This window comes from Enhydra lutris, unplaced genomic scaffold (genome assembly GCF_002288905.1).
Source record: "Enhydra lutris kenyoni isolate GAN:26980312 unplaced genomic scaffold, ASM228890v2 scaffoldscaffold3, whole genome shotgun sequence".
NCBI classification, from domain to species: Eukaryota; Metazoa; Chordata; class Mammalia; order Carnivora; family Mustelidae; genus Enhydra; species Enhydra lutris.
The window spans coordinates 43,732,850-43,758,103 of record NW_019154087.1 but is presented as its reverse complement, the minus strand read 5'-3'; the positions used below and the strand labels follow the sequence as shown (position 1 = coordinate 43,758,103).

The window sequence follows — 25,254 nt, the reverse complement described above, 5'->3', positions numbered from 1 at the left end:
ATATTTTGCTACTAAGAATTATTAAGAATTATTTTATTCTGAAGAGTTATGAGGACAACTTCATAAAACAAAAAGATTGTTTCTTAGACAGTATATGGATATGGTTATTGAAGCAGTCCCACGCTAGGTAAATAATACATTGTTAAAAATGCAACTAACGTGGGGCACCTGGGTGGCTCAGTTGGCTAAATGCCCAAACCGATTTCTGCTCAGGTCATGATCTCTGGGTTGTGAGATGGAGGCCTGCACTGGGCTCCACACTGGGCGTGGAGACTGCATAAGATTCTCTCTCTCCTTCTGTCCCCTTACCGCCCTCCCAGTCTGCTCTGAAAGAAAGAAAGAAAAAAATCTAAATTTTCATACAAATCCTGACATTTAACTGCTTTATTGCCATGAGAAACTTTTTTCAAAAGATATGCCTTCCTTGAACTGACCAAATCACTATTACAGACAAAGAGTTATGTCCTATTTGCTAATTTGAAATGAACAACTATTGTTTCCTTCACATAAACAACTTTTAGTCTAGTGATTCATTCTTTTCATTTATTCACTCATAAATATTTATTGATCTGAATATATGCCAGGCAATACCTGGAGTCATGAATACAAAGGTAAATAGAGAGTGGTGAATACCAAAGTAAATGAATCAAAGAGGAATGATTCCTGTGCTTGTGGAGTTCATATTTTAGTACAGGAGACAAACATTAAACAAATTAAGAATAGAAATTACATTAGTGATATGTTCTAAAGGAAGTAAACAGGGTAACTAGAAGGGAATGCCTATTGTGGGGACAGGCTGTCCAAGAAGGTCTCCCTGAGATGACACTGCCATGAAGGAATGACACTGCGTGATGAGACAAAGTCACACAATTCAGACTGCCAAACAAAGAGGGTGCTGGGCAGCTCAAAGAGCTGTGCTAAGAGATGGACATGGACTGGGAGCTGGGGTAGGGGAGGACTCCAAAGACTGGTGCAAATGGAATGTATTTTATGAGATGAGAAATGTGCAAGATAAGGTGGGAGAAGTACAGGGACTAAAACATGAACTGACATTTAGATAATACTGAACATATAAGGTAGCAAAGAGTAGATTTTTCTGTCATTAACTTCAACAATTAAATCTAAAAATATTGGTATGTAACCACCTTCCACAAATAGCAATATTACTTTAAAAAATGCAACATTTCAATCATGTACTTAAATGTGTGCTACAGAGGATGGAGCATGAGCTGGGAGTACCAGGAGGCTTGATTCTCCTCACCCTCAGACACTACTGGTCAAATTTTTCTGGTTCTCCATCTCCCCATTTGCCAAAGGACAGAGCTAAGCAAGAGACTGTTCAACTCAGAAGAAATGACTCTACAACATCTATGTGACCTTCATAATGCAGATTTTAAAAAACAAACAAACAAAAAAAAACAGCAGTGAGGAACAAATATGCCATCTACCAAATTCAGGAAGAATAACAGTTACCAAGCGAAGAACATTTATAATGTGCCTAGCACTATGCAAATACTTGACAGAGAATTATCATTTAAATCTCATAAAATCCTATATAGTGTCCTCATTTTATAGATAAGGAAATTAAAGCTTAGAGAAGTTAAACAACTAAAGCCAGAAGGTGGTGGAGACAGAACTCAAAATTAGGTCTGTCTGATTCCAAGCAGTGCTCTTAATCACTCAGTACTATGCTGTCTCAATTAAACTTCGTATGAACCCTAGCACTGTCACTTTACACAGTTTTACCTTAAGAGGGGAACAGCACAGTTAGACTTGATTTCAGAAGAGTAATTTTTAATATCCACCTGAATTACAGAAAATTTTCTGGCACTTCCTCAACTAAATGTTTTTGGCATACTCAGGAAGAATATACTGATAGTGTTATTTTAATGCCAAGTACAGCACGAAAGCTCAATATAGGGACGACAGGGTGGCTCAGTCAGTGAAGCATCTGCCTTCGGCTCAGGTCATGATCCTAAGGTCCTGAGATGAGGCCCCATGCCCGTCCAACTCCTTGCTCAGCTGGGAGCCTACTTCTCCCTCTGTCTGCCAATCTCCCTGCTCATGCTCTCTCTGACAAATAAATAAATAAAATCTTAAAAAAAAAAAAAAACAACTCCATATATATTTGTTGCTGAATAAAGCTACTCAAATAAAAATTAAATATGACTAATAATAGAGGTTGTAATTTTTACAAAGTTTTCTAAAATGGTGTCTTTTGTTCCCTAAACATATGTAATATTTAAAAATCAGTGATGTAGTACTGACTATCAGGAGTTCTGGAATAATTTGTTATACATAACAGATTTAAAAAATTAACAATGAAGATACAATTGCATTACTTCATAGTAAATGAGTCTTCTTATTAATTAATATATTAGGAAATGATTAGGAATAATAATAAACGATTAGGAAAACATGTGTATTCTCCCTGATTCTAAGAAGGACCACCAACTCAAAAGAAATTGAGAACGCTCAGTCCCTTTCTCTCCTTCGGAGTATGCCTGGCTCAGAACATGCACTCTCATCTGCTCTGCAAGGGTCTTGCAACTATCCAGTTTTGCCAATGGCTGGGTAAGAAAATATAACTATTTCAGATGTGAATTTAGCAAATCCTTTGTTGTACAGCCCTAAGCTACACTGTCCAATATCAACTGTACTGGTACTAGGTAATAAGAACTCAACTGTATATATGTAAACACAAAGCTGTAAAAATGTAAATAGTTCACCTGACTCCTGATCTCTCTCTCATCTGGTTCTCAACTTGAGCATTCTTTTAAAGCCAACAATTTAAAAGTAAAGGTCACTTGTAAGGGATTAAAAAAAAAAAAACCACTATATTCAACTTAGGTGCTTCTAAATATAAATAATTAAAAAACAAAGGGAGTTTCTAATAGAAGATCTAGTTAGTAAAATTATATTTTAAAACACACAATGAAGTATGATAACATATACCACAGTAATTAACAATGGCAGTTAATTTTTAGATGACTAAAATGTTACTCGTTTTTGAATAGTTTAAGTCAAGTATTTGTCAATAAGCTTTTGTTCTTAAGACTAAAAGAATTATTAAGATTATTTATTTTTTTAAGAATTATTTTTAAGAATCCTGGATAAATAGTATTCGGCTATTCTCAGACTCCACCATCATCTCTCATATGACAGCAGCAGTCCCCTTGCAGGACTGTGATGAAGACCACGGGAGGCAGCTGAAGACCTCAGCATGAGCCCTGGCCCAGAAAAAGGACTCAACACATGTCATTTCTCAACCTGTGTCTCTTAAAGGCAAAAATCACACATTGAAATAACACTACTGAGCACTCTTTAATAATGATTCTGTAGATAGATGCTCATGTCTAACAGCAATATAGTTTATTTGCCATTTAGCAAGAATCAAGCAGTCTCAAAAACTGATAGCACATTTCATTTTTAGCAATCATGGCCAGAACTCTAGAACCATACTGAGCTATTCTTTCGCTCTTTTTTCTTTTTTTGTTCTTTTCTTTTCCTTTTTTTTTTTTAAAGAGAGGGAGGAAGCCGGGAAGAGACAGAGGGAGGGAGAGAGAGAGAGAAAAAATCTTAAGGAGGCTCCACACCCCAACACAGAGCCCAACACAGGGCTCGATCTCCCAACCCTGAGATCACGACCTGAGCCAAAATCAAAATTCAGACACTTAACCAGACACCCTTCATCACAGCTCTTTCTTAGCAGACATCCAGACACCCTTGATCAAAGCTCTTTCTTAGCAGTGGAGAATGTTCATGTATAAATGGTCAAACACTAAAGAAATTCAGCTATATATTTCAAACTTAATGGATTGCATATCTTATCTAAGGATAATTTTCGTTTGCTAATGACAATCCAGTGAATACTATATATTTTTTAAATTGGTCACACTAGTACGGAAAAAAGTTCCTATCTTTTTATTAGTTAAGAGCTGACTGATCTTTATGATATTTAAATCACTCACTGTATTAGAGGTGTAAGGCAAGGCATGTATATGTGCTTTTACTCAGGCAATTAAAAACTTTTGACTTCAAAGAATAATGAAACTTCTGACCATATAGAACATAGGAGAACTAAGTCACAGTCTAAGCAATAGAGAATCACTAAGGCATCTCAACTCTACTTAACAAACAAACAAATATTTAGATGATTCTTCCAGCCTAAGCCTCACTTGAATTGGCTATAGAAGCCTTACTGATGAAATATATGGGACACATATGTAGGATATTACTTACTAATTTATGTTAACAGCTGAGAACAACTGCCTTAACTATTCTGAACATCACCATCACTTCATTAATGTGTATAAGTCTGAGAGAAGAAAATTACCTCAAACTATTCAGTGGGCCAATAGTAGTACATTGTGACAATGAGATAGAACAAAAATAAAAAGATTAAAAAAGAAACAAACAACTTCCCAGAACTGATTCCAATAAAAATTAATGACTGCTGGGGTGCCTGGGTGGCTCAGTGGGTTAAAGCCTCTGCCTTCGGCTCAGGTCATGATCCCAGGGTCCTGGGATCGAGCCCCGAATCGGGCTCTCTGCTCAGCAGGGAGCCTGCTTCCTCCTCTCTCTCTGCCTGCCTCTCTGCCTACTTCTGATCTCTGCCAAATAAATAAATAAAATCTTTAAAAAAAAATTAATGACTGTTACCTCACCAGGGCTTGAAAAAAATGGCTTGTCTGTAATCTGTTCTCTCTCTCACTTTCACAGCAGCTATTTTAAACCCTTCCCCACCTCTCTGCATGTTCCTACACGACCATCTCCTCTCTCCATCATTCTCAGCCTCTTATTTCATAGATTAAAAAAATGAACAACCTCTAAATGTACTAATGTTTGCACCGCTCTTCCCATCTACTCAACCCGATGGGTGATGTATGAACTGGTCTCTCTTACTATCCTCCTTCTACCCCTGCCCCTCTGCCACCAGCCCAGCAAAACCACAATCCCCATAAATAATATATCTCTCTGCCTGATCTACTTCTACAAACATGCTGCCAAGTGCCTGCAGGAGAAAAATCACACGCCCAAATGGCTAAGATCCAGTACAAATTTATCATCTCCAACTTTCACTGGACCCTCAACGCCCTTTAATTCTTTCACCATCCCTTTCAACCATCGCTCTCATTCTCTTTTGTAATATTCCAAATCATCACAATTTCCTTAAAACCCCTAACTTACTCCAAGGCTCTTAACAGACCACATCTTCTGTTGTTGACTATAAGAAATTGAGGTCATCAAGCAAGATCTTATTCAACTTCTCACACCTAACTACAAATCATATTCACACCCAACAAAATGTGGTCTTCTCCGGGCTGGAGTATCTTTCTCCTGGGCAAGGCTCACCTGCGCCCCCGCACCCCAGTAATCTGACTCCATGCTCTCCTCTCTCAATCACTTCAATCACTTTCACTCTTAAAAATTTCCAAACTTCCTCTTCCGCTGGTTTCTCCCTTCTCTTTATGAGCCAGAATCTCCTCCATCTTTACAGACAAAGCAAAACACAAGAAACACCCACACAAAAACCCTTCTTATCATCAAGTTCATGTCCATCAATCTCTTTGGTTCTCCTTTCTTTCAAATTTCTACAAGCCCAGTATATTCCTATTGTCTCTCTTCATCTCCCATTCACTTCTCAACTCACTGTTTTCTGGTTCTGCCATTCTAGTAACTTTCATGAACATTCATCTTATTGGGTCTCTCTCTATGATACATGGTAGTGCTGACTACTTTCTCTTTTCATACATTTATCTTTGGGCTCTATAGCCGCCCCTCTCCTCATTCTTTTTGTACTGCTACTGTCCAACTCCTGTTGTGTACCCTCCAGGTGTTCCCCTCCTTTCATTAGACATTCTTATTCTCCATGGTTGATCCTTAGTCGAGTGCTCTTCTCACTTGGCACTATAAGCCATGAGTACTCTCTCATCCCCTTCCAGGATTTCAACTACCCCATTCTTGCCAGAGTCCCCAAAGCACATATCCAGCCAAATCCTGTACCCAAGCTTCTAACTCTGCTTACTGAATACATTCACTTGGGAAGCGTGCAAATAATTCAACTGAATCTATCTTTTAAAATTTTCTTTCTGAGCAAATGGGAAAAACAATTCCCAATTAGTTTCCCAAATTAGAAACCTAGTAGACAGCTTACCTTGCTCCCTTCTACTCTCTTATTCTATTGCTTAAGATACTTCATTGGCTCCACATGCCTCCCGGAAAATGTGCTGACTTCTAATACAATATACAAACCCATCATGATGTATCTCCTATCAATCCTGACAGTCTGTTTTTTTTGTTCCTCCTTGATACAAAATCAACTTCTTTGGACTCCTTATAGATGTTGGCACATATTAAAATATTTGTTGCTTTTTATCTTGATTCATGCTTTAATCTCTTACTCTAATTATCTTCTTGGTTAATCTGGTCCAGTTAATTCCAATTGGGCTAATGGTTATCATTTAAGGCCTCAAGAATCACATCATATTCTCTCTCTCTTTTTTTAAGATTTACCTATTTATATGACAGAGAGAAAAAGAAGAGTATATGCAGACACGCATGTAAGCAGGGAAAGGATAGAGGGAGAGAGAGAGAATCTCAAGCAGATTCTCTGCTGCTCACAGAGCCCAATGCAGGGCTTGATCCCACCACCCCAGATCACAACCTGAGCCAAAATCAAGAGTTGGGTGTTCAATTGACTGAGCCACCCACGTGCCCCTACATCACATTCTCGAAGGAGACCTCCCTTCCCCAATCCCCACAGACTTTTAGACAACTTTCTTTCAAGGGGTGCCCTTCAGTGCTGAAAAAGCTAAAAGCAGCAGCAGTGACTGGCAGTGAAGAGCAGTGGGGTCTGAAAGCCTCTGGAACTACCTAAATTTTTGAACTATGTACTTGTACACCTTGGATAAAAATATAAAAATTAAATATTCCCACCAAGACTGCTACACATGTAATCAACTTCACAAAATACCTTAAAAAATTAACTCTATTTAGACTCTCTTGGGCCTGTAACTACAAAATCTCTTACAGAAGACCTGCCAAACAACAAAGCAAACTGAGATGATTCCGTGAAGTATACAAAATATACTTGGGCAATTACATTCTTTGGTGCAATAAGCCATTATTTCAAAAAAATAATGGAAATAGCAAATGGTAATTTATAACCCATCCCTCTTCCAAAACTCAACCATTATAGGAACATTTTACAGAATGCTCAGTCTTCCTTTTATCTGTTAGAACTAAATGGAATTCACTCTGACCAGGTCTCAGATAAAGTTACACAGCTCACAGTAAATTGAAAGGAACGAAAGAAAACATCAAGCTTTTTAAACACTCCTTCTATCATTTCTTCCTCTCTGTGATTTACTCTAACCTTCAAATTCCTGCAGTGTTAACCAGTCCTGGAAAGCATGGCCTCAGCAACATGGACTTACCCTGTTAAACACTGGCAGCATCATGTACAGCTTCTCCTCTTGTTCCTTCTGAGTCATGTGCCGGGGAGGATGACACAACTCAGTGAAGAGACGGCGGAGGTGCATCAGTCCTAAGGCATTGTCCTGGGGGCTGCACTCCTCCTGCCTCGGTCGCCCCATGATCCTCTTCACCATGTTCATCTTGGCTGGTTGGTGATAAACACTTCTGATTCTGTGGGAAGATGTTCATATGCAGATAGTCAAAATGTCAGCATCCTGACCAGGTCAAGAGCTTAGAAAAGGCCAGGAAAACATCTTTTCCTACTTCTTCAAACAGAAAAGGTAGAGAGGCAAAACTAATTTTGATTAAGCCTCCCTAAGTGACAAATTAGGAATCATGGCACCCAATATTCCTACTGGCTTTGGCATAATTTGTAAAAAATGTAAAACATTAAGTGTAAAACATTAATTGGACAAGTATCAAATGTTCCTAATTAAGTTAGTCATGTGAAGTTCAACAAATAAAGGGGCCAAAGAGCTCACTACTAATACATTGCTTAATAGCTGAGCATAGGTAAAAAGAATGAAGAATAGAAAGTTCAACCTCAGCTCAAAACAACAACAAAAAACAAAACAAAAACCTTACCCTCTAAACATGAAGTTTTCTCTGTTTAATTATTTAATTTTTATTCTAGAAGAACGATTACAGTTTAGGTACCTGTTTGAAGAATCTAGTTTGTTACAGTTTGAAAACATGCAAATTAAAATGAATACATCCCAGTATATTTTACAAATCATAAGAAAACAGTAAAAACTTTCATTTACTAGAAGACCACTTTTTCAAACTATAGTTTGAAACCCTTTGGCAGGTCATGTTAATTCATTTAGTGGATCATGATGACCATTAAAAAAAAGAAGTGAAATAGAAGATAAAGGAATACATATAGTTAGGGTGATTATTATTTCATGAGACTTATTTTAGGTAATTCATACATACTACATCACCATGTAAAATATACCCCTGGTTAGAGTTGCAGTTAAGAAATAAACAAACCACTGGTTTAGAATATGTATAAGAATCAATAACACAAAGCATTCAGAAAGCATCATCAGCCCTTTTCAACCACCACTAACTGTGCTAGCAATTAGCTACTTCAAACACAAAAAGAGGATATTTTACAAAGGAACCAGGAAGGCTGGGAGGACATTATGAATATACAGAATTTAGATAAAAGGCAATTTGTTTTTTAATCTGTAGAAAAGCAGGAATAACCTGAAGATTACGTTTTAATTTCTCTGTATAACCAAATAAGCCAGTAATGCCATTTCTTAAGAAATGAAAAGATTACTGCAAGGCTAGAGCTTTACTTACTAAACATCTGTCTACTGATTTTTAAAACTCTAAGAAGAACTGGCCTCTTAAATATGCTTGCCCTTGAGAATTTTGAGTGAATTCCATATTTGGCCCCGGGGTTCCACTTATGCACTCTAGCCGACTGCAACAGGAGGCCAGGAGATGACTCATCTCAAGTGAGGAGTCGAAAGACACTGCCTAGAGCCCTGCCAGGGGCTCCTCTGGGCTGAGGGACCGCTGTCTAGAGGGTCCAATCCCGGGGAAGAGTACGCAGAAACAGGAAAAGGCCAAAAGAGCCTCTAAACCACAAAATGACAAACAAAATGTAGTCCAGGTCAAAGCTATTTAACATATTTCATCCTGGGAAAATATTTAAGTCCTCCAACTTATAAGGATTTCAACAAATACATTCAAATCACCTGTATGCTATTTATAGTCCCAGAGAGCCCCAGAACAAAAATAAAACTTGAAGTAAATTACAAAACTTTTGATAATTAGCTGACATTTTAGATTATGCTTATCTGTTCTTTTCCCTTAGCCCACGGCTAGAGTTCCTAATTTAGACAGTCCTGGAGAAGATTTAGGAGAGTCACGTTCCTCTAACACTTCGAAAAAATTTTTAAGATATTCCAGCTTTCCAGAGGTCTGTGTCATTTTTTTAAAAAGTCAACTATCACTCCATATTAGAGTTACAAAGCCCTTTCAGACCTCCTCTTCATTCTACCTTAAGCTAGCGGGTAAGAGAGGATTAAAGACCTTTAAATAAGGCCCTCTACTTTTAAATACCTCTACCTTTAAATAAGGCCCCAAGACAACAGCAACTCGCTCAAAATCTCACAGTGATAAAGAACTGGATGAGAATCCAAACCTCCCACCTCATAGTCAAGTGTCCTTCCCATTTACTTATATATTCACATGCCTTTTTTTTTTTTTTTTAAGATTTTATTTAGAGGCACCTGGGTGGCTCAGTTCTCTTTTTCTCTGTCAAATAAATAAATAAATAAATAAAATCTTTAAAAGAAAAAAATATATTTTATTTACTTAGTTGACAGAAAAGAATACAAGCAGGGGAGCAGCAGGCAGAGGGAGAGGGAGAAGCAGGCTCCCCACAGAGCAGAGAGCCGGATTCAGAGCTCGATCCCAGGACCCTGAGATCATGATCTGAGATGAAGGCAGATGCTTAACTGTCTTAGCCACCCAGGTGCCCCTTTAAGATTTTATTTTTAAGTCATTCCTACACCCAACATGGGGCTCAAACTCACAACCTTGAGATCAAGGGCTGCATACTCTACTGAGCCAGCCAGGCACCCCTTACATGCCTATGTAATTACAGAGTTCTTGGAAACCGTAATTCGAGAATATTTTTATTTAGCACCAAATAGCAGTTAGAATGGGAAATGAATCTTTTTGATTTTTCTTAAGATTCAAACTAATCAACTTTCATAAAAAAAAAAAAAACACATGATCATATAACAGCAAACATTAACTAGATGTGAAACTATTGTACCATAGTTATTTAATATTTGTCTGATACAAAAGGATATATATCAAACAGCAAAGTGAGTTTACTGGTATTTCTCACTTACTCAGATAATCTCAGTGATGGAAAAAATTCAGATTCCTCCCTTTCTCCTTACTTATTTAGCAAGAAACATTTAAGCATATCAGATTGCTGGATCATTCCTTTGTCTCCACTCCAATATTTATATTTAAGTAGTATTCAGACCAAGAACTATGGTGTTTTAAATACTCTTTAGCAGTGAAAGACTAAAAAGAATAAGCACTTTTCAGGCAAACTTGTACAAACATCCACACGACACAGGTAACTTCAGGTGAACCCTCTTGAATCTTGGGTTTCTCTTAGTTTGTAAAATCTTTCCTCATAGCCTTTCTGTAATGCATACATAAAAGAAGTTCATTTCTATTAAGTGTCAAGCACATTAGCTACTTTCAGTAATTCTTTCTTCCTTTGAGCCTAATCATGAAACATTTAATCCTTTTCATTTACATTTTTAGCTATTTAAGCAAGTAAGGAAAACAGCTTAAGCCTTTATAGTATTATGTTTTAGAGACTTACACAATGATGAAAGATAAGCAAAATATTTATTTCTTCGTTAGATGCTGAATAAGACTTATAAAGCAATATAGAAGAGATATGCATAATAATAATAATAATAACAATAATAATAATGACAAACCACAGAATGATTATTTTGGGGACAGTGTTATTAGAGGTTTTCAAAATATTTATAATGATTATTCTCCGTAAGAATTAGTTTTCTAATACAAATCCTATTTTGTTTCACAAGAGAAAAGTGTTTGTACTGCCATAGTGCCAATAGGGGGTTATTTAAATAGCAATGAGATAATTACTGCAATGAGCCCAAGACAGTATTTCTTACTCTAATCTCTTGTGTTAATGTTTGAAAACCCCAGATACCTTAACCTTCTCTGCCCAAAATTCTTTAAAGAGTCTGCCATTATTTAAATTACAGAAGGGTATAAAACAAGTAAATAGCCTAAATTTTAAAAATATATTTGTCAAGTAACTAGCTGCCTTTGAGTAGCTCAGCAAAAAGCTTAAAACAGCTTTCCTTAAAAAAAAAAAAGAAAAAAAAATCATTTAATTCCACAAGAGAAAAATAAACAGCTCACATGGCTAAGGGAAATCTTATTTCTTCAAAGAACTACAAGTAATTTCTCAGATTTTTTATTTTGTTCTTAAACCTTCTGGGGAAAAATTCTATTTTTTTTCCTCACTGCGAAGAGCAAAAGCAAAACTTCTCACACTTTCGAGGAGTGAAGAGCAAATCTTGGAGAGGCTCCCAACAAACTGGGTTTATCACCCAGTAATCTAACATATATATACTTTGAAACAGACCTAGGACACCTTGGTTGCTTAGTCAGTTAAGCGTCTGCCTTCCACTCAGGTCATGATCTCAGGGTCCTGGAATCCAGTTCAGAATCGGACTCCCTGCTCAGCTGGGAGTCTGCTTCTCCATCTACCCCTCCCCCATGCTTGTGCATGCTCTCTCTCTCTCTCTCAAGTAAATAAAATCTTAAAAAAAAGAAAGGAAGGGAGGGAGGAAGGAAGAATTTAATTCTGCCTGTTAAACTCTTAAGTTTTTTTGCCTTACTAGAACTCAATCATTATCAGATTTTAGCCTCATCTATAATACAAGATCAGTCACCTCATTTATATGGCAAAATACAATTACTTAAGACCTATTCCCAATATGCCCTCATCCTTCCCATCCCATCTGTACACTCATCATGCACACATATACTGAACTAGACAACCTCTCAAAGCATCTTTTTGGTGTGCTTAATTTTCTCTCTTCATAGACAAAGCATATTCCAAAGTCAAAAGCAAATCGTTTACATTTAAGAACATTTCCCTTAATATGATTTCCAAGTACAAGTAGCCACCGTTGACATCTCCCTGACACCTTTCTCAAACCCCTTCTTCTAGCAGCTTCAACTGCTGTTTTAGGAGCTCCAAAAGCCAATTTAATAGTTAAATTTTGACAGTTAGTTTACTTGATAAGATTAATATACTATAATTAAATTACATTATGGAATAAATAAACTTCTGTAGGCTGACCTGAAATCCCCAGCATTCTCTGAAAGTATAATTTTATGCTAATTGTTCCAAATTTTGTATAAGATCTGCAAAAGAATATTTGTAGTGCAATGCTTTCATAGTTGATGATTACCTAATATGGACACATTTTTGCATTCCACACACTTCCACTAACTTCTAGTACGATTCATTCAGCTCAGTGATCATTTATCAGTATCCTCAGTGGATGGCACAGTGCGGGGGAGACTGACCTCAGAAGTGAGATGCATATTAGCAAGCTGAAAACTTTCAGGGCCATACCCTCCACTTACCCCCAAAAGAATCTTCCCTATTTCTGAAATTTCAATTGTGAAATCTCACTCTGAGAACCTAATTTTCAATCCATCTACTTTTCTCACTCCCTTAATCTGTGATCTTACTAAAAATGATCAGGTCAGAAAACTGTATATACATAAAAAAAGGAGGAATGTCAGAGAAGAATAAACATAAAATAAAATTGTATTTTTTTTATTCAAGTATAATTAACATACAGTGTTATACTGGTTTCAAATATAAAATACAGTGATTCAACAATTCTATACATTGCTCACTGCTCATCAGGATTAGTGTAATTTTGATCCCCATCACCTATTTAGCCCATCCCCCATCCACTTCCCTCTGGTAAGCATCAGTTTGTTCTCTAGAGTTAAGAGTCTTGGGGACATGTGGGTGGCTCAGTGGGTTAAAGCCTCTGCCTTCAGCTCAGGTCATGATCTCAGGGTCCTGGGATCAGTCCTGCATCAGGCTCATCAGGCTCATCAGGCTCTCTGCTCTCTGCTCGGCGGGGAGCCTGCTTCCCTTCCTCTCTCTCTGCCTGCCTCTCTGCCTACTTGTGATCTCTGTCTGTCAATTAAATAAAATCTTTTTTTTTTTAAGATTTTATTTATTTAATTGACAGACAGAGATCACAAGTAGGCAGAGAGGCAGGCGGGGGGTGGGGGAAGCAGGCTCCCTGCTGAGCAGAGAGACTGATGTGGGGCTCGATCCCAGGACCCTGGGATCATGACCCGAGCCGAAGGCAGCAGCTTAAACCACTGAGCCACCCAGGTGCCCCCAAATAAATAAAATCTTAAAAAAAAAAAGAGTCTGAGGATTTTTTTTTCTTTTTCTCTTTTTGTTTCTTAAATGCCGCACATAAATGAAATCATATGGTATTTGTCTTTCTCTGACTTATTCACTTAGCATTATATTCTCTAGCTCCATCCATATTGTTGCAAATGGCAAGATTTCATTTGTTTTTCTGGCTGAGTAATATTCCACTGTGTGTGCACCCCCCACACCCCCCCCCCCCACACACAACAGGTCTTCTTTATCCATTCATCTATGGACGGACACCTGGGCTCCTTCCATATCTTGGCTACTGTAAATAATGTTGCTATAAACAGAGGTGCATATATCTTTTCAAATTAGTGTTTTGTTTTCTTTGAGTAAATACCCAGTAGTGAAATTACTGTATCATTCGGTATTTCTATCTCTAAGTTTTATGAGGACTCTCCATGCTGTTTTCCATAGTGGCTGCATGAGCTTGTACTCCCACTAACAGTGTATGAAGATTCCCTTTTCTCCACATCCCTGCCAATACCTGTCAGAATGGCTAAAACCAAAAATGCAAGAAATAAAAAGTGTTGGTGAGGATACAGAGAAATATCAGAGATAAGGAGGGGTATTACATACTGACAAAAGGGTCAACTCTCCAAGAAGAAATAATCCTTAATGTGTATGAGCCTGACAACCTACATGAAGCAAAAATGGATAAAACCAAAGGGAGAAAGAGACAAATCCACTGTTAGAGTTGAGACCTCCTATAATAAAGGACAGATCAAGTGTGCAGTAAGTCAATACAGATAGTTTACTGAAGAGTACGATCAATCAATGGGCTCTACAGCTGATATTTATAGAACACTCCATCCAATAAGAGAATATATATTCTTCTCAAACTCACATAGCATATACTTCAAGACAGATCACACTCCAGGCCATAAATACACATTAACAAATTTAAAAGCAGAGAAATCATACAAAGTATGCCCTAAGATCACAATGGAATTAAACAAGAAATCAGCAACAAAGATAGCTAGAAAGCCCCGAATACCTAAAATTAAGTAATATGCCTTTAACTAACACATGTAAGAATGTCAAGAAAAATGTACAAACATTTTGAACAAAATGAAAATACAACTTATCAAAATGTATGAAATACAGTGAAAGCTGTTGTAAGAGGGAAATATGTAGCACTAAATGAATATATTACAAAAGAAAAAAGATCTAAAGCCTTTCCAACTTTTCTCCACCCATACCTTGTCTGGCACAGGTCTCCCCGCTGTGCTTTCACACTTCTGTGCCTCAGTACACCCTGCACCCTTTCGGCAGGGGGCGGGGGGGGGGTTCTTCCCCCTCCAGCTAATCTGCATTTACCTATTACTAATCATTCTTTAAATCTTAGGTCAACTGTCCCTCCTCTAGAAAGCATTCCCCAATCTCCCAGTTTGACAGAGATGCTCCCTTCTTTGTCCCCACACAATCCTGTGTGTATCTTTATCATAGTATTTCTCACAATGTTATGTAACTTTTATTTGTTTTTCCCAACACTGGGCAAATTATACAAGATTATGGACGGCAAAGATCATGTTGTATTCAACTATCTCTTCCAACAGTTAACACCTGGCAAAGAAGAAACAGGCAACAAATGATTGATAAATGAGTAAAAAGTGATCAATTAAAGTTTATAAGATGAATGAACCAGAGGCAGCTCAAGCCAAAGATAAGTTAAGGTGATTTAAAATAGGCCAAAAAGGGGGGAAATTTTTCTCTGAATTCCTTATCTGTTTATTTTAAACTAAGAAGGCTTAGAAGACAACTTTGTTCTTTAAGGTTTGTCTGAATTCAATTTTATTTACTTGAAAAACTAAACCATCACCATATGATCATTTTTGATGAGAGATGTTGGGTAACCCAAAACGTATTTTTTTTAAAGTAGTCAGGGGAAACTGATGCAAATTCAAAAAGTAAGAACTATGAATGTGAAGGCAAGGGCAGAAGGGATCAAAATCACCACTAACAGAGTTGGTTGGTAAGCAGATGATGACAGAACAAAAGGCAGTGAGCCAGACTCTTCCACAGGGAATTGAGGCATCAACAATGATCCTGAGGACAAGGAACATCCAAGGGAGGAAGTCAGTTTACCACCGGCAACAACAAATCACTCCTGCATGGGCCGGAGTATACTCTGTGATCCGAGTGATGGAAAAGAAATGACAAACGCCAAAGATGGTGCAGAACCGTATCAGTAAAGTCACACAAATGAAAAAAATAATGGTATCAATGAAAACAAGAATGGCTTCTTCACAGACTGATTATACAGTATTAAGGGCTGTCATTGTGAATTCCTATACCTTTATTTTAAAGTATCAGAATTCATACATTCAGATAAATTTTGCTCTGCCCACCACATAATGATGCTAACATGGTTCAAAATACTTTCTTAAAATTCCTCTTCAAAGTTGCTTTCAGAGTATTTTATAAGCTGTATCTAAAAATCAGTGTAATCATTTATCATGTTTTCCCAAAAATGGAGTTACCCAGCTTGCTCATTTGCCTTAGTTTCTAAACTTCCTCCAAATAACATTTGCCTATTACTAAATATCAGATCCTTTCAGAAGATTGAAAAATCACCACTAATAATCAAAAGACTGCACTTCAGACTGCGCAGCTGATTATAGGGAAAATATCCTACTAGTTTCAGAGCAAAGGCAGGTATCTGTCTACTATATGCAAGGCACTGTGAGAGTACCAACCCCCCCTCGGAGCAGCTATATTTGTTTTTCTAAAATTCCTAACAGATCAGTACAACTTCCCTTCAAACTGACATGACTGCCTGCAGGGGAATAGAGTCAAAACCCTTTGCAAGACAGAAAAATGTTTCTCAAAATCTGTTATGCATCCAATTTTGCAGTTTTGTCTTCTGCAATATCCCTCCCTCATTCTATGCTCACAGAACACCACCTAACCGCTGTTCCCTGAACGTGCCATGGAATTTCAAATCCTTCATGCTTTCCCCCCATGGTTTTTCCACTGTCTGAAATGGCCCCCTCAGCCTTTTTTGTTTTTAACTGCCTGGGAACCTCTCATGGATAGTTCATGATCTTAATCTTAAAACAATTTAAACATACCTCCATGGTGGTAACAAAAATCACACATTCAATTAAGTATTTATCAAGACGTTCCCCACTTCATCCGAGTCTCTTCTGTTCCAGCAACCTAGTTCAGTAGCTTATATTCGCCATGTCCTTGCCACTAAAACAATTAAGACAGCAATTTGAAAAGCAAGACTTTAAAAATATTTATAAGAAAATGTTGGAAAGTATCTTTATAACCTCAAGTTAAGGAAGAATGTCTTCATAAAAAAATTACACACAGAAAATGAACCTTATCAAAATTAACAACTTTTGTACATGAAAAAATCAACAGAAAGTAAATACGAGCCACAAATTGGGAATGAAACATCTGCAATACCTGTAAATGAACAAAAAAGCACTCAATCTAAAATATATAAAGAATGACTACAAATCACTGAGAAAAGTAAACCACCCAATTAAAAAAAAAAAAATGGGCCGGGAAAAAAAAAAGGGGGCAAAAGACAAGTAAGCATTTCACAGAACAAGGCAAACAAATGACCACAAATACAAGAAAGGCTGCACAACCTGGTCAGTAATAAAGGAAATAAAAATTTATAATGTTCTGACAGCTTTTTGTGCTCTGTGGTATGAATGTATGTTCATTTCCCTTTGTGTTTATGCCCCTATCATCTACCCACCCCAAGTCCACAGGACGCATTCTCAACACCCAGAGAAACACGCACTAGGGAGAGTAAAATAGTAAAATATAATAACATCTTAGTAAAAGTAAAAACATCTTAGTATTTAGGGTGATTATCTACAGGGAACAGGCAGTTCCACCACCATTTCTATACACTGAACCTAGTGTGAGGTTAGTGACCTACATATTTTTCTAAAAAAATAGAACTACCGGGGCACCTGGGTGGCTCAGTGGGTTAAGCCTCTGCCTTCGGCTCAGGTCATGATCTCAGGGTCCTGGGATAGAGCCCCATATTGGACTCTCTGCTCAGCAGGGAGCCTGCTTCTCCCTCTCTCTCTCCCTGCCTCTCTGCCTACTTGTGATTTCTGTTAAATAAATAAATAAAATCTTCTAAAAAAAATAGAATTACCTTATAGATTTTAAAAATAAAGCTATCTTATAGATTTTTTAAATATATATATATTTTTATATTCAACTTTTTAGTGTTTGTCACATACCTCACATACCAAACATGAATAATAAATGTATTATGGATGGCTAAGTGGATAGTTAGGTAGATAGAGTGAGGCAAGATATCTTCCTGCTGACACTAACTTTTCCATAAACTCCTCTATCCAAATTATTTTAAATACTCTTTATTCATTTAAGAGATGTATATGAATGAAAACACGAAATTTACAAAATCTGTAAAGAAACACACTTTAAAATATAAAAGGTGGTACCGATATGAATCTTTTGGACAAAAAATTACTTATTGCCAGATATAACCTTTTGCTAGCCAGAATATTATTGCTTCCCTTCTAATTTTTTCTTGCACTATTCTACAAATGAAATATAAAAAGTTACTTACATTCTCATGACTAAGGGGTACATTCTCACTAAAGAGGTCAAAGAAAGGGAGTTGAGGAGTGAAGGGGTAGAAGGAGAGGAGAAAAGAATAAGAAAACTATATTTCTCTATCCTTCCAATACCAACATGTAAGAATGATTGCCACAAATAGCCATGTCCTAATTACATCATTTCACTGTTGATCACATGTGGCCCATTTTAAAAAAAATGCCTTTGGGGAAGAATAAGAGGAGAAATGCTATTCTTAACAGTTAGCTATTTAATACATTCTGTAAATCCATCCAAAATATTGACAATAATGTTTTAAATATATTGCCTTTTATTCTAGAGAAGTAAGTTACTAAACTGAGTAATTTTGCAGAGTATAACTCAGTTTACCATATTTTTCTTATAATAATTTCATCCTCCTCACAGTAGGAATGCCATGTAGTAAAACATATAAAATATTCCTTAAAGAAATTGGCACTGACTGACGATGGATCGTGGCGAGATCACTGTTTGTAGGTTTGTTGATTTTTTTTTTTTAAACATTCCATAGTAAAGCCTAACTTCCATTGTTTTGGGGAAACAATCTTTTTTTTTTTTTTTTAAAGATTTTATTTATTTATTTGACAGAGAGATCACAAGCAGGCAGAGAGGCAGGCAGAGAGAGAGGAGGAAGCAGGCTCCCCGCTGAGCAGAGAGCCCGACGCGGGGCTCGATCCCAGGACCCTGAGATCGTGACCTGAGCCGAAGGCAGCAGCCTAACCCACTGAGCCACCCAGGCGCCCCTGTTTTGGGGAAACAATCTTAAAAAAGCACTGACTACTCTTTCAGGACCAGAGGATCAAGCACACCCAGCATTATTCTCATTCTGCTCATCTCCTTACCCTTTTATCCAGTTAAACTCTCAAATGGAGCTGGGGAACAAGAGTACGGGCTTTACAGTGGAAGTCTCCTAGCTCTGATACCTGCTAGTAGACTTAGCATTTGGAAGTTAAAATTATATATATTAAGTATTTTATTTCAAATGTCTAGGCTTTTTCCTTAAAAAGAAATATAACCTATAATAAATAAAATTTTCTATAAATGAAGGGGGTAAAGTTTTATCTTCTTACCTAACTTCTTTCTACAACATACATGTAAGTTTCTAAAAGTCACAATTTGATTGCGCAACATCTTCTAGGTAGAGAACTGCAGCATACAAAGACTGAGGATTCAAGTAAATGTAGATTACTTTTCAACTTTATTTTTTTCTGAAATATAAATATAAAAGAAAGTTATTCTACAGTCATTCCAAGACATTTTAGTTGATTTTGTTAAAAAGCAAAACTTAGCACTTCAAACAAATGGGGAAAAGAAGAGACCCATAAAGCTATTAAAAGTAATATATATATTTAAAGAAACAGACTTGGAATTCTAATACAATTATATTTAAAGAAACTGATTCAGAATTTCCAATACAAATGTTTCATGGATCATGGTTACTAGTTGAAGTGTTAAACATAATATAAATGTCTTTAAGAAAGAGGTAACAATGGGAATTGTTAAAACTTAATGAAACCTGAATGTTAAATTACGTAATTTTAAATTTTGAAAATAATCCCTTGCCAAATCATGGTAATAAAACCAGTAGCTGACTGACATAAGAATAAACAAACCAAAATGCAGGTGAGAGAGGTCAGAAGCATGCATGTATTAGAAACCTAACATATGATACAGGTCACAGGAAAGGATGTGATTCTTAATGTAAGTGGTACTGACAATTGACTTCTACCTAAAGCCATATACAAAGGTGGCCTCAAGGTGGATTAAAGACCCAACAGTGAGAGGTAAAACTATAAAGAGAAGAAAATGAGGATATCTTCATGAACAGGTAAGAATTTCTTAAGCACATAATCAAAATTTACATAACATATGCAAAGATAAAATGAATGGGATCATATCAAGAATTAAATATTCTGGGGCCCCTGGGTGGCTCAGCTGATTAAGCATCCAACTCTTGATTTTGGCTCAGGTCCTGATTTCAGGGTTGGGAGATGGAGCTCTGCACTGGGCCCCATGCTAGGCATGGAGTGTGCTTAAGTTTCTCTCCCTCTCCCTCTGCTCCTCCTCTTTACCCCCTCTCTTAAAAAAGGTTTTTTTTTTTTCTTTAGTATTTTGGCTCAGCAAAAAACATGGTGAACCAAGCAAAAAGTGAGGTAACACAACGGGAAAAGATATTTGAAATGTGTACAATCATACGGATTATAATTTAGAATTTACAATCAATCAATCAATCACAAACTCAAATCACCAAGAAAAATACAACAATCCCAAGGGGGTGGGGGAGGCAGAGAACAAGCACTCTAAAAGGCCAAACAAATGAAGAGATGTTTTAATTTACTCAGTATGCAAAGAAATACAGACTAAAATAAGGAAATGCCACTTTATACCTCTTAGATTAGCAACAAGCAGCAAGTTAGGAAATGCCGCATGTTCTTGGACATATGGACAAGACCCAAAACTGTCTGGTAGAGGATCCAAACAAAGGGCAATGTGTGGGGTGTTTTTTCATTTTCTTAAAATTCAGGTATAACTGACATACTGTTACATTAGTTTCAAGTGCAACAATTCCATATATTACTCAGTGACCACCACAAGAAGTGTACTTATTCTTGATCCCTTTAAACTATTTCACCCATCTCCCTCCACCCCAACTCCCCTCTGGGTGAACTACTGTTTGTTCCCTACATTTAAGAGTCTGCTTTTTGTCTTTTTAATTTGTTTATTTGTTTTGTTTCTTAAATTCCACATATGGCTAAAACCATATGGTGTTTGTCTTTCTCTGATTTATTTCACTTAGCATAATACCCTCAAGGTCCATCCATCTTGTTGAAAATGGCAAGATTTCATTCGTTTTATGGCTGAGTGGTATTCCAGTGTGTGTGTCTACACACACACACACACACACACACACACCACGCCTCCCTTATCCACTCATCTATCAGTGAATACTTGCAGCGCTTCCATATCTTGACTATTGTAAATAATGTTGCAGGAAACGCAGGGCTGCATATATTTTCAAATCAGTATTTGTGTTTTCCTTGGGTAAACACCCAATAGCGAAATTACTGAATAATCTGCTATTTCAATTTTTAAGTTTCTTGAGGACTCTCCATACTGTTTTCCACAGCGGCTGCACTAGCTTGCATTCCCACTGTATATGAAGATTCCCTTTTCTCCAAATCTTCACCAACATCTCTTATTTCCTGTGTTGCTAATTTTAGCCATTCTGACAGATGTGAGATGGTATTTCCATCGTAGTTTTGATTGGCATTTCTCTGGTAATTAGTGACAGCATGTTTTCATGCATCTCTTGTCCATCTGTATGTCTTCTTTGGAAAAATGTCTATTCATGTCCTCTACCTGTTTTTAATCATATCTGGTTTTTGGTGTTGAGTTGTATAAGTTTATATATATTTTGAATATTGACCCCTTATTGGATATATCATTTGCAAATAAATATCTTCTCCCATTTAGTAGGTTGTCTTTTTGTTTCATTCATGGTTTCCTTTGCTGTGCAGAAGCTTTTCATTTTGGTGCAGTCCCAGGAGTTTAACTTTAGAAGGGACATATCCAGAAAAATGCTTCTACAGCCAATGTTGAAGAAATTACTGCCTATTTCCTTCTAGGAGTTTTATGGTTTCAGGTCATACATTTATGTCTTTAATCCTTTTTTTTTTTTTTTTTTTTTTTTTTGGGTGCATGGTGTTAGAAACTGGTCCAGATTCAGTCTTTTGCATGTAGCTGTCCAGTTTTCCCAACACCATTTGTTGAAGAGACTATCTTTTCCTTAAGTATATTCTTGCCTCCGTTGTCATAGATTAATTGGTCATATAGTTGAGGCTTTATCTGGATTCTCTATTCTTTTCTATTAATGTGTCTATTTCTGTAACAGTACTATACTGTTTTTGCTATACTATAGCTTTGCAGCATATCTTAAAATTTGGGATTGTGATACCTCTAAATTTTTCAAGATTGTTTGGCTACTTAGGGTCTTTTGTGCTTCCACACAAGGATAACTTGTTCTAATACTCTGAAAAATGCTGTTGGTATTTTGATAGGGATTATATTAAATCTCTAATATTGCTTTGGGTAGTATGGATATTTTAACAATATTGATTTCTCCCATTCCATGAACATGGAATATCTTTCCATTCGTTTGTGTCTGCTTCAATTTTCTTCATCAGTTTATAGTTTTAGAGTATGGGTCTTTCACCTCTTTGGTTAAGTTTATTCCTAAGTACTTAATTATTTTTGTTGCAACTGTAAGTGAGACAGTTTTCATAATTTTTCTTTCTGCTATTTCATTTAGTGTATGGAAATGTAACAAATTTCTGTATATTAATTTTGCATCCAGTGACCTTATTGAACTCATTCTGTCAGTTCTAGTAGTTTTTATGGTGGAGTCTTTAGGGTTTTCTATAATATTAAATCATGTCATCTGCAAATAGTGAAAGTTATATTTCTTCCTTACCAATTTGGATGCATTTCTTTTTCTTGTCTGATTGCTATGGCTAGGGCTTCCAGTATTATGTTGAATAAAAGTAGTAAGAGTGGACATCCTTGTCTTGTTCCTGACCTTACACCTTACAGGATAAGCTCTCAGTTCTTCATCATTGAGTATGATGGTAGTCTTGGGTTTTTCACATGTGGCCTTCATTATGTTGAGGTATGTTCTCTCAAAACCGAATTTGTTGAGAGGCTCTTTTTTTTTTTTTTTTTTAAACCAGGAATGGATGTTGTACTTTGTCAAATGCTTTTTTTCTGCATCTACTGAGATGATCATATGGTTTTTTATCTTTTCTCTTATTAATATGATGTATCACCTTGGTCGACTGGTGACTATTGAACTATCCTTGCATTCTGGGAATAAATTCCACTTAATCCTGCTGAATGATTTTTCAAAAGTATTGCTGGATCTGGTTTGCTAAATTTCGTTGAGGATTTTTGCATCTATTTTCATCAGAATTATTGGCCTATAGTTCTTTTTGTAGAGTCATGCTGCCCTCATAAAATGAATTTGGAAACTTTTCTTCTTTTATTTTTTTGGATAGTTTGAGAAGAATAGGTATTAACTCTTTTTAAATATTTGGTAGACTTCCCCAGCCATCTGGTCTTGGACTACTATTTGTTACGAATTTTTTGATTACTGATTCAATTTCATTACTGGTAATTGGTCTGTTCAAATTTCTTATTTCTGATTCAGTCTGCAGAGATTGTATGTTTCTAAGAATTTATCCATTTCATCTAGGTTGTCTAATTTGTTGGCATATGATTTGCCTTATATTCTCTTATAATTCTTTGTATTTCTGTGGTTGTTATTTCTCCTAAGGGTTGTTATTTCTCCTATTTCTCCTGAGTATTGCATTACTCAATCTTGCCATTTTGCTTCTCAGTATATACTCCAAAGAAATTCGAATGGGTAATAACTTACAAAAAGATGTTTACTATACTATTGTTTGTGGAGACTAGAGGGCTGGAGGCTATTTACAGGTTCATCACTGCTCATCACCAAGAGGAGTAAGTTAAACAGGACTGGTACACAATCATATATATTCATTTAAAAGTATATGTTTCACAGAGGTGCATCATAAAATATAATGATGAGTGAAAGGAACTAAAAATAGGATAAAGTATATACTACAATACCATTTTTTAAAAATTTTATTTATTTATTTATTTGACAGAGAGAGAGACACAGTGAGAGAGGGAACACAAGCAGGGGGAGTGGGAGAGGGAGAAGCAGGCTTCCCACAGAGCAGGGAGCCCGATGCAGGGCTCGATCCCAGGACGCTGAGATCATGACCCAAGCTGAAGGCAGACGCCCAACCACTGAGCCACCCAGGTGCCCCACTACAATACCATTTTTTAAATTAAAAATACATGCACATAAAACAAATATTTTACAAGAACACATACTATCTAAAGAGAATACTAAATGCCTCAAAATTATTATGCCTGTCCCCCATTAAATTACAGGTCTTTAAAGGAAATAAATGCTTTGTAATACTTCTGAATTTAGTTAAATAAAAACCAACAAACTGCCATTTTATGTAAGAATTGTGTATTTACCCTATGATAACTAAAATAAAATACTTTAATAAAAACCATTTCATTTCTTAAATGAGTTTCAACTGAATCACATTTAAATCACATACTAGTTGCTATTTTTTTCTAAAGTGATTCTTAGTTCTCAATTTAACCTTTTTATCCTTTTAATCCTCTGACATTTTAAAAATCCTTTAAAGGAGACTTTTTCCACTCTGCAAGTAACAAGAAAAAAACTTGTATGTGTAGGAATATTTGGCTAAACATTTTTCTAAAACCATGTGTGACTGTTAGAATGGCACAAAGTGTGGATAGACTTCTCCACCCTCTTGGGGATGAAGGAATAACTTTCAGCCGGAGATGATAATCTGGCATTATCATAACCCTTAAGGAAGTAGGACCTGGCTCAGAGAAAGAAGGGCCACACTTCCAGAAAGATTTCCAGTATAGAGAGAAAAAAAAAGAAATAAAACTGGGCTCTTTATTACATCAAAATAAATTATGCAGGGTTTTGGGTTTTTTTGTTTGTTTGTTTTTAGATTTTATTTATTTATTTGACAGAGAGAGCACAAGGAGAGCAGCAGACAGAGAGAGGGGGGGAAGCAGGCTCCCCGCTGAGCAGGGAAACCAATGAGGGGCTCGATCCTAGGACCCTGGAATCATGACCTGAGCTGAAGGCAGCTGCTAAACCAACTGAGCCACCCAGGTGTCCCAATTATGCAGTTTTTTAATAAAGATTTTATTTATTTATGAGAAAGAGAGAGAGCAGGGGGAGGAGCAGGAGAGGGACAAGAAGACTCCATACTGTGTGTGGAGCCTAACTTGGGGCTCCATCTCAGGACTCCGAGATTGTGACCTGAGCCAAAACTGAAGATAACTGACTGAGCCCACCCAGGTGCCCCAAACTGTGCAGCTTATAATGATAAATCTGAGTTTTTTCTGATCCTCAGACAAGTCTACCCATGATCTTCATTAATAAAAAAAAAATCACATTGGGAATACCAAGATGATTCTGTAGTATTCAATAACCTAGATTTGGCTTTAATTAAAAAATCAGCTTCTATTAGTATTTTGGGGTCATTACAACTTTGTCATAATCTCCCTCCCATTTTTTCCTATGGCTA

The 25,254-nt window shown here is 36.7% G+C and overlaps 1 protein-coding gene across 1 annotated transcript in view; it reads right to left on the bottom strand.

Annotated features, from left to right (window-relative positions):
- LOC111154820 (WD repeat and FYVE domain containing 3) overlaps positions 1 to 25,254 on the bottom strand; it is a 243,510-nt gene that overhangs the window by 169,988 nt on the left and 48,268 nt on the right. The window contains exon 2 of the mRNA XM_022514747.1: positions 7,440 to 7,650. Within this exon, the coding sequence (XP_022370455.1) occupies positions 7,440 to 7,619 (180 nt within the window). The 5' untranslated portion in view covers positions 7,620 to 7,650. The remainder of the gene's footprint in view (positions 1 to 7,439; positions 7,651 to 25,254) is intronic.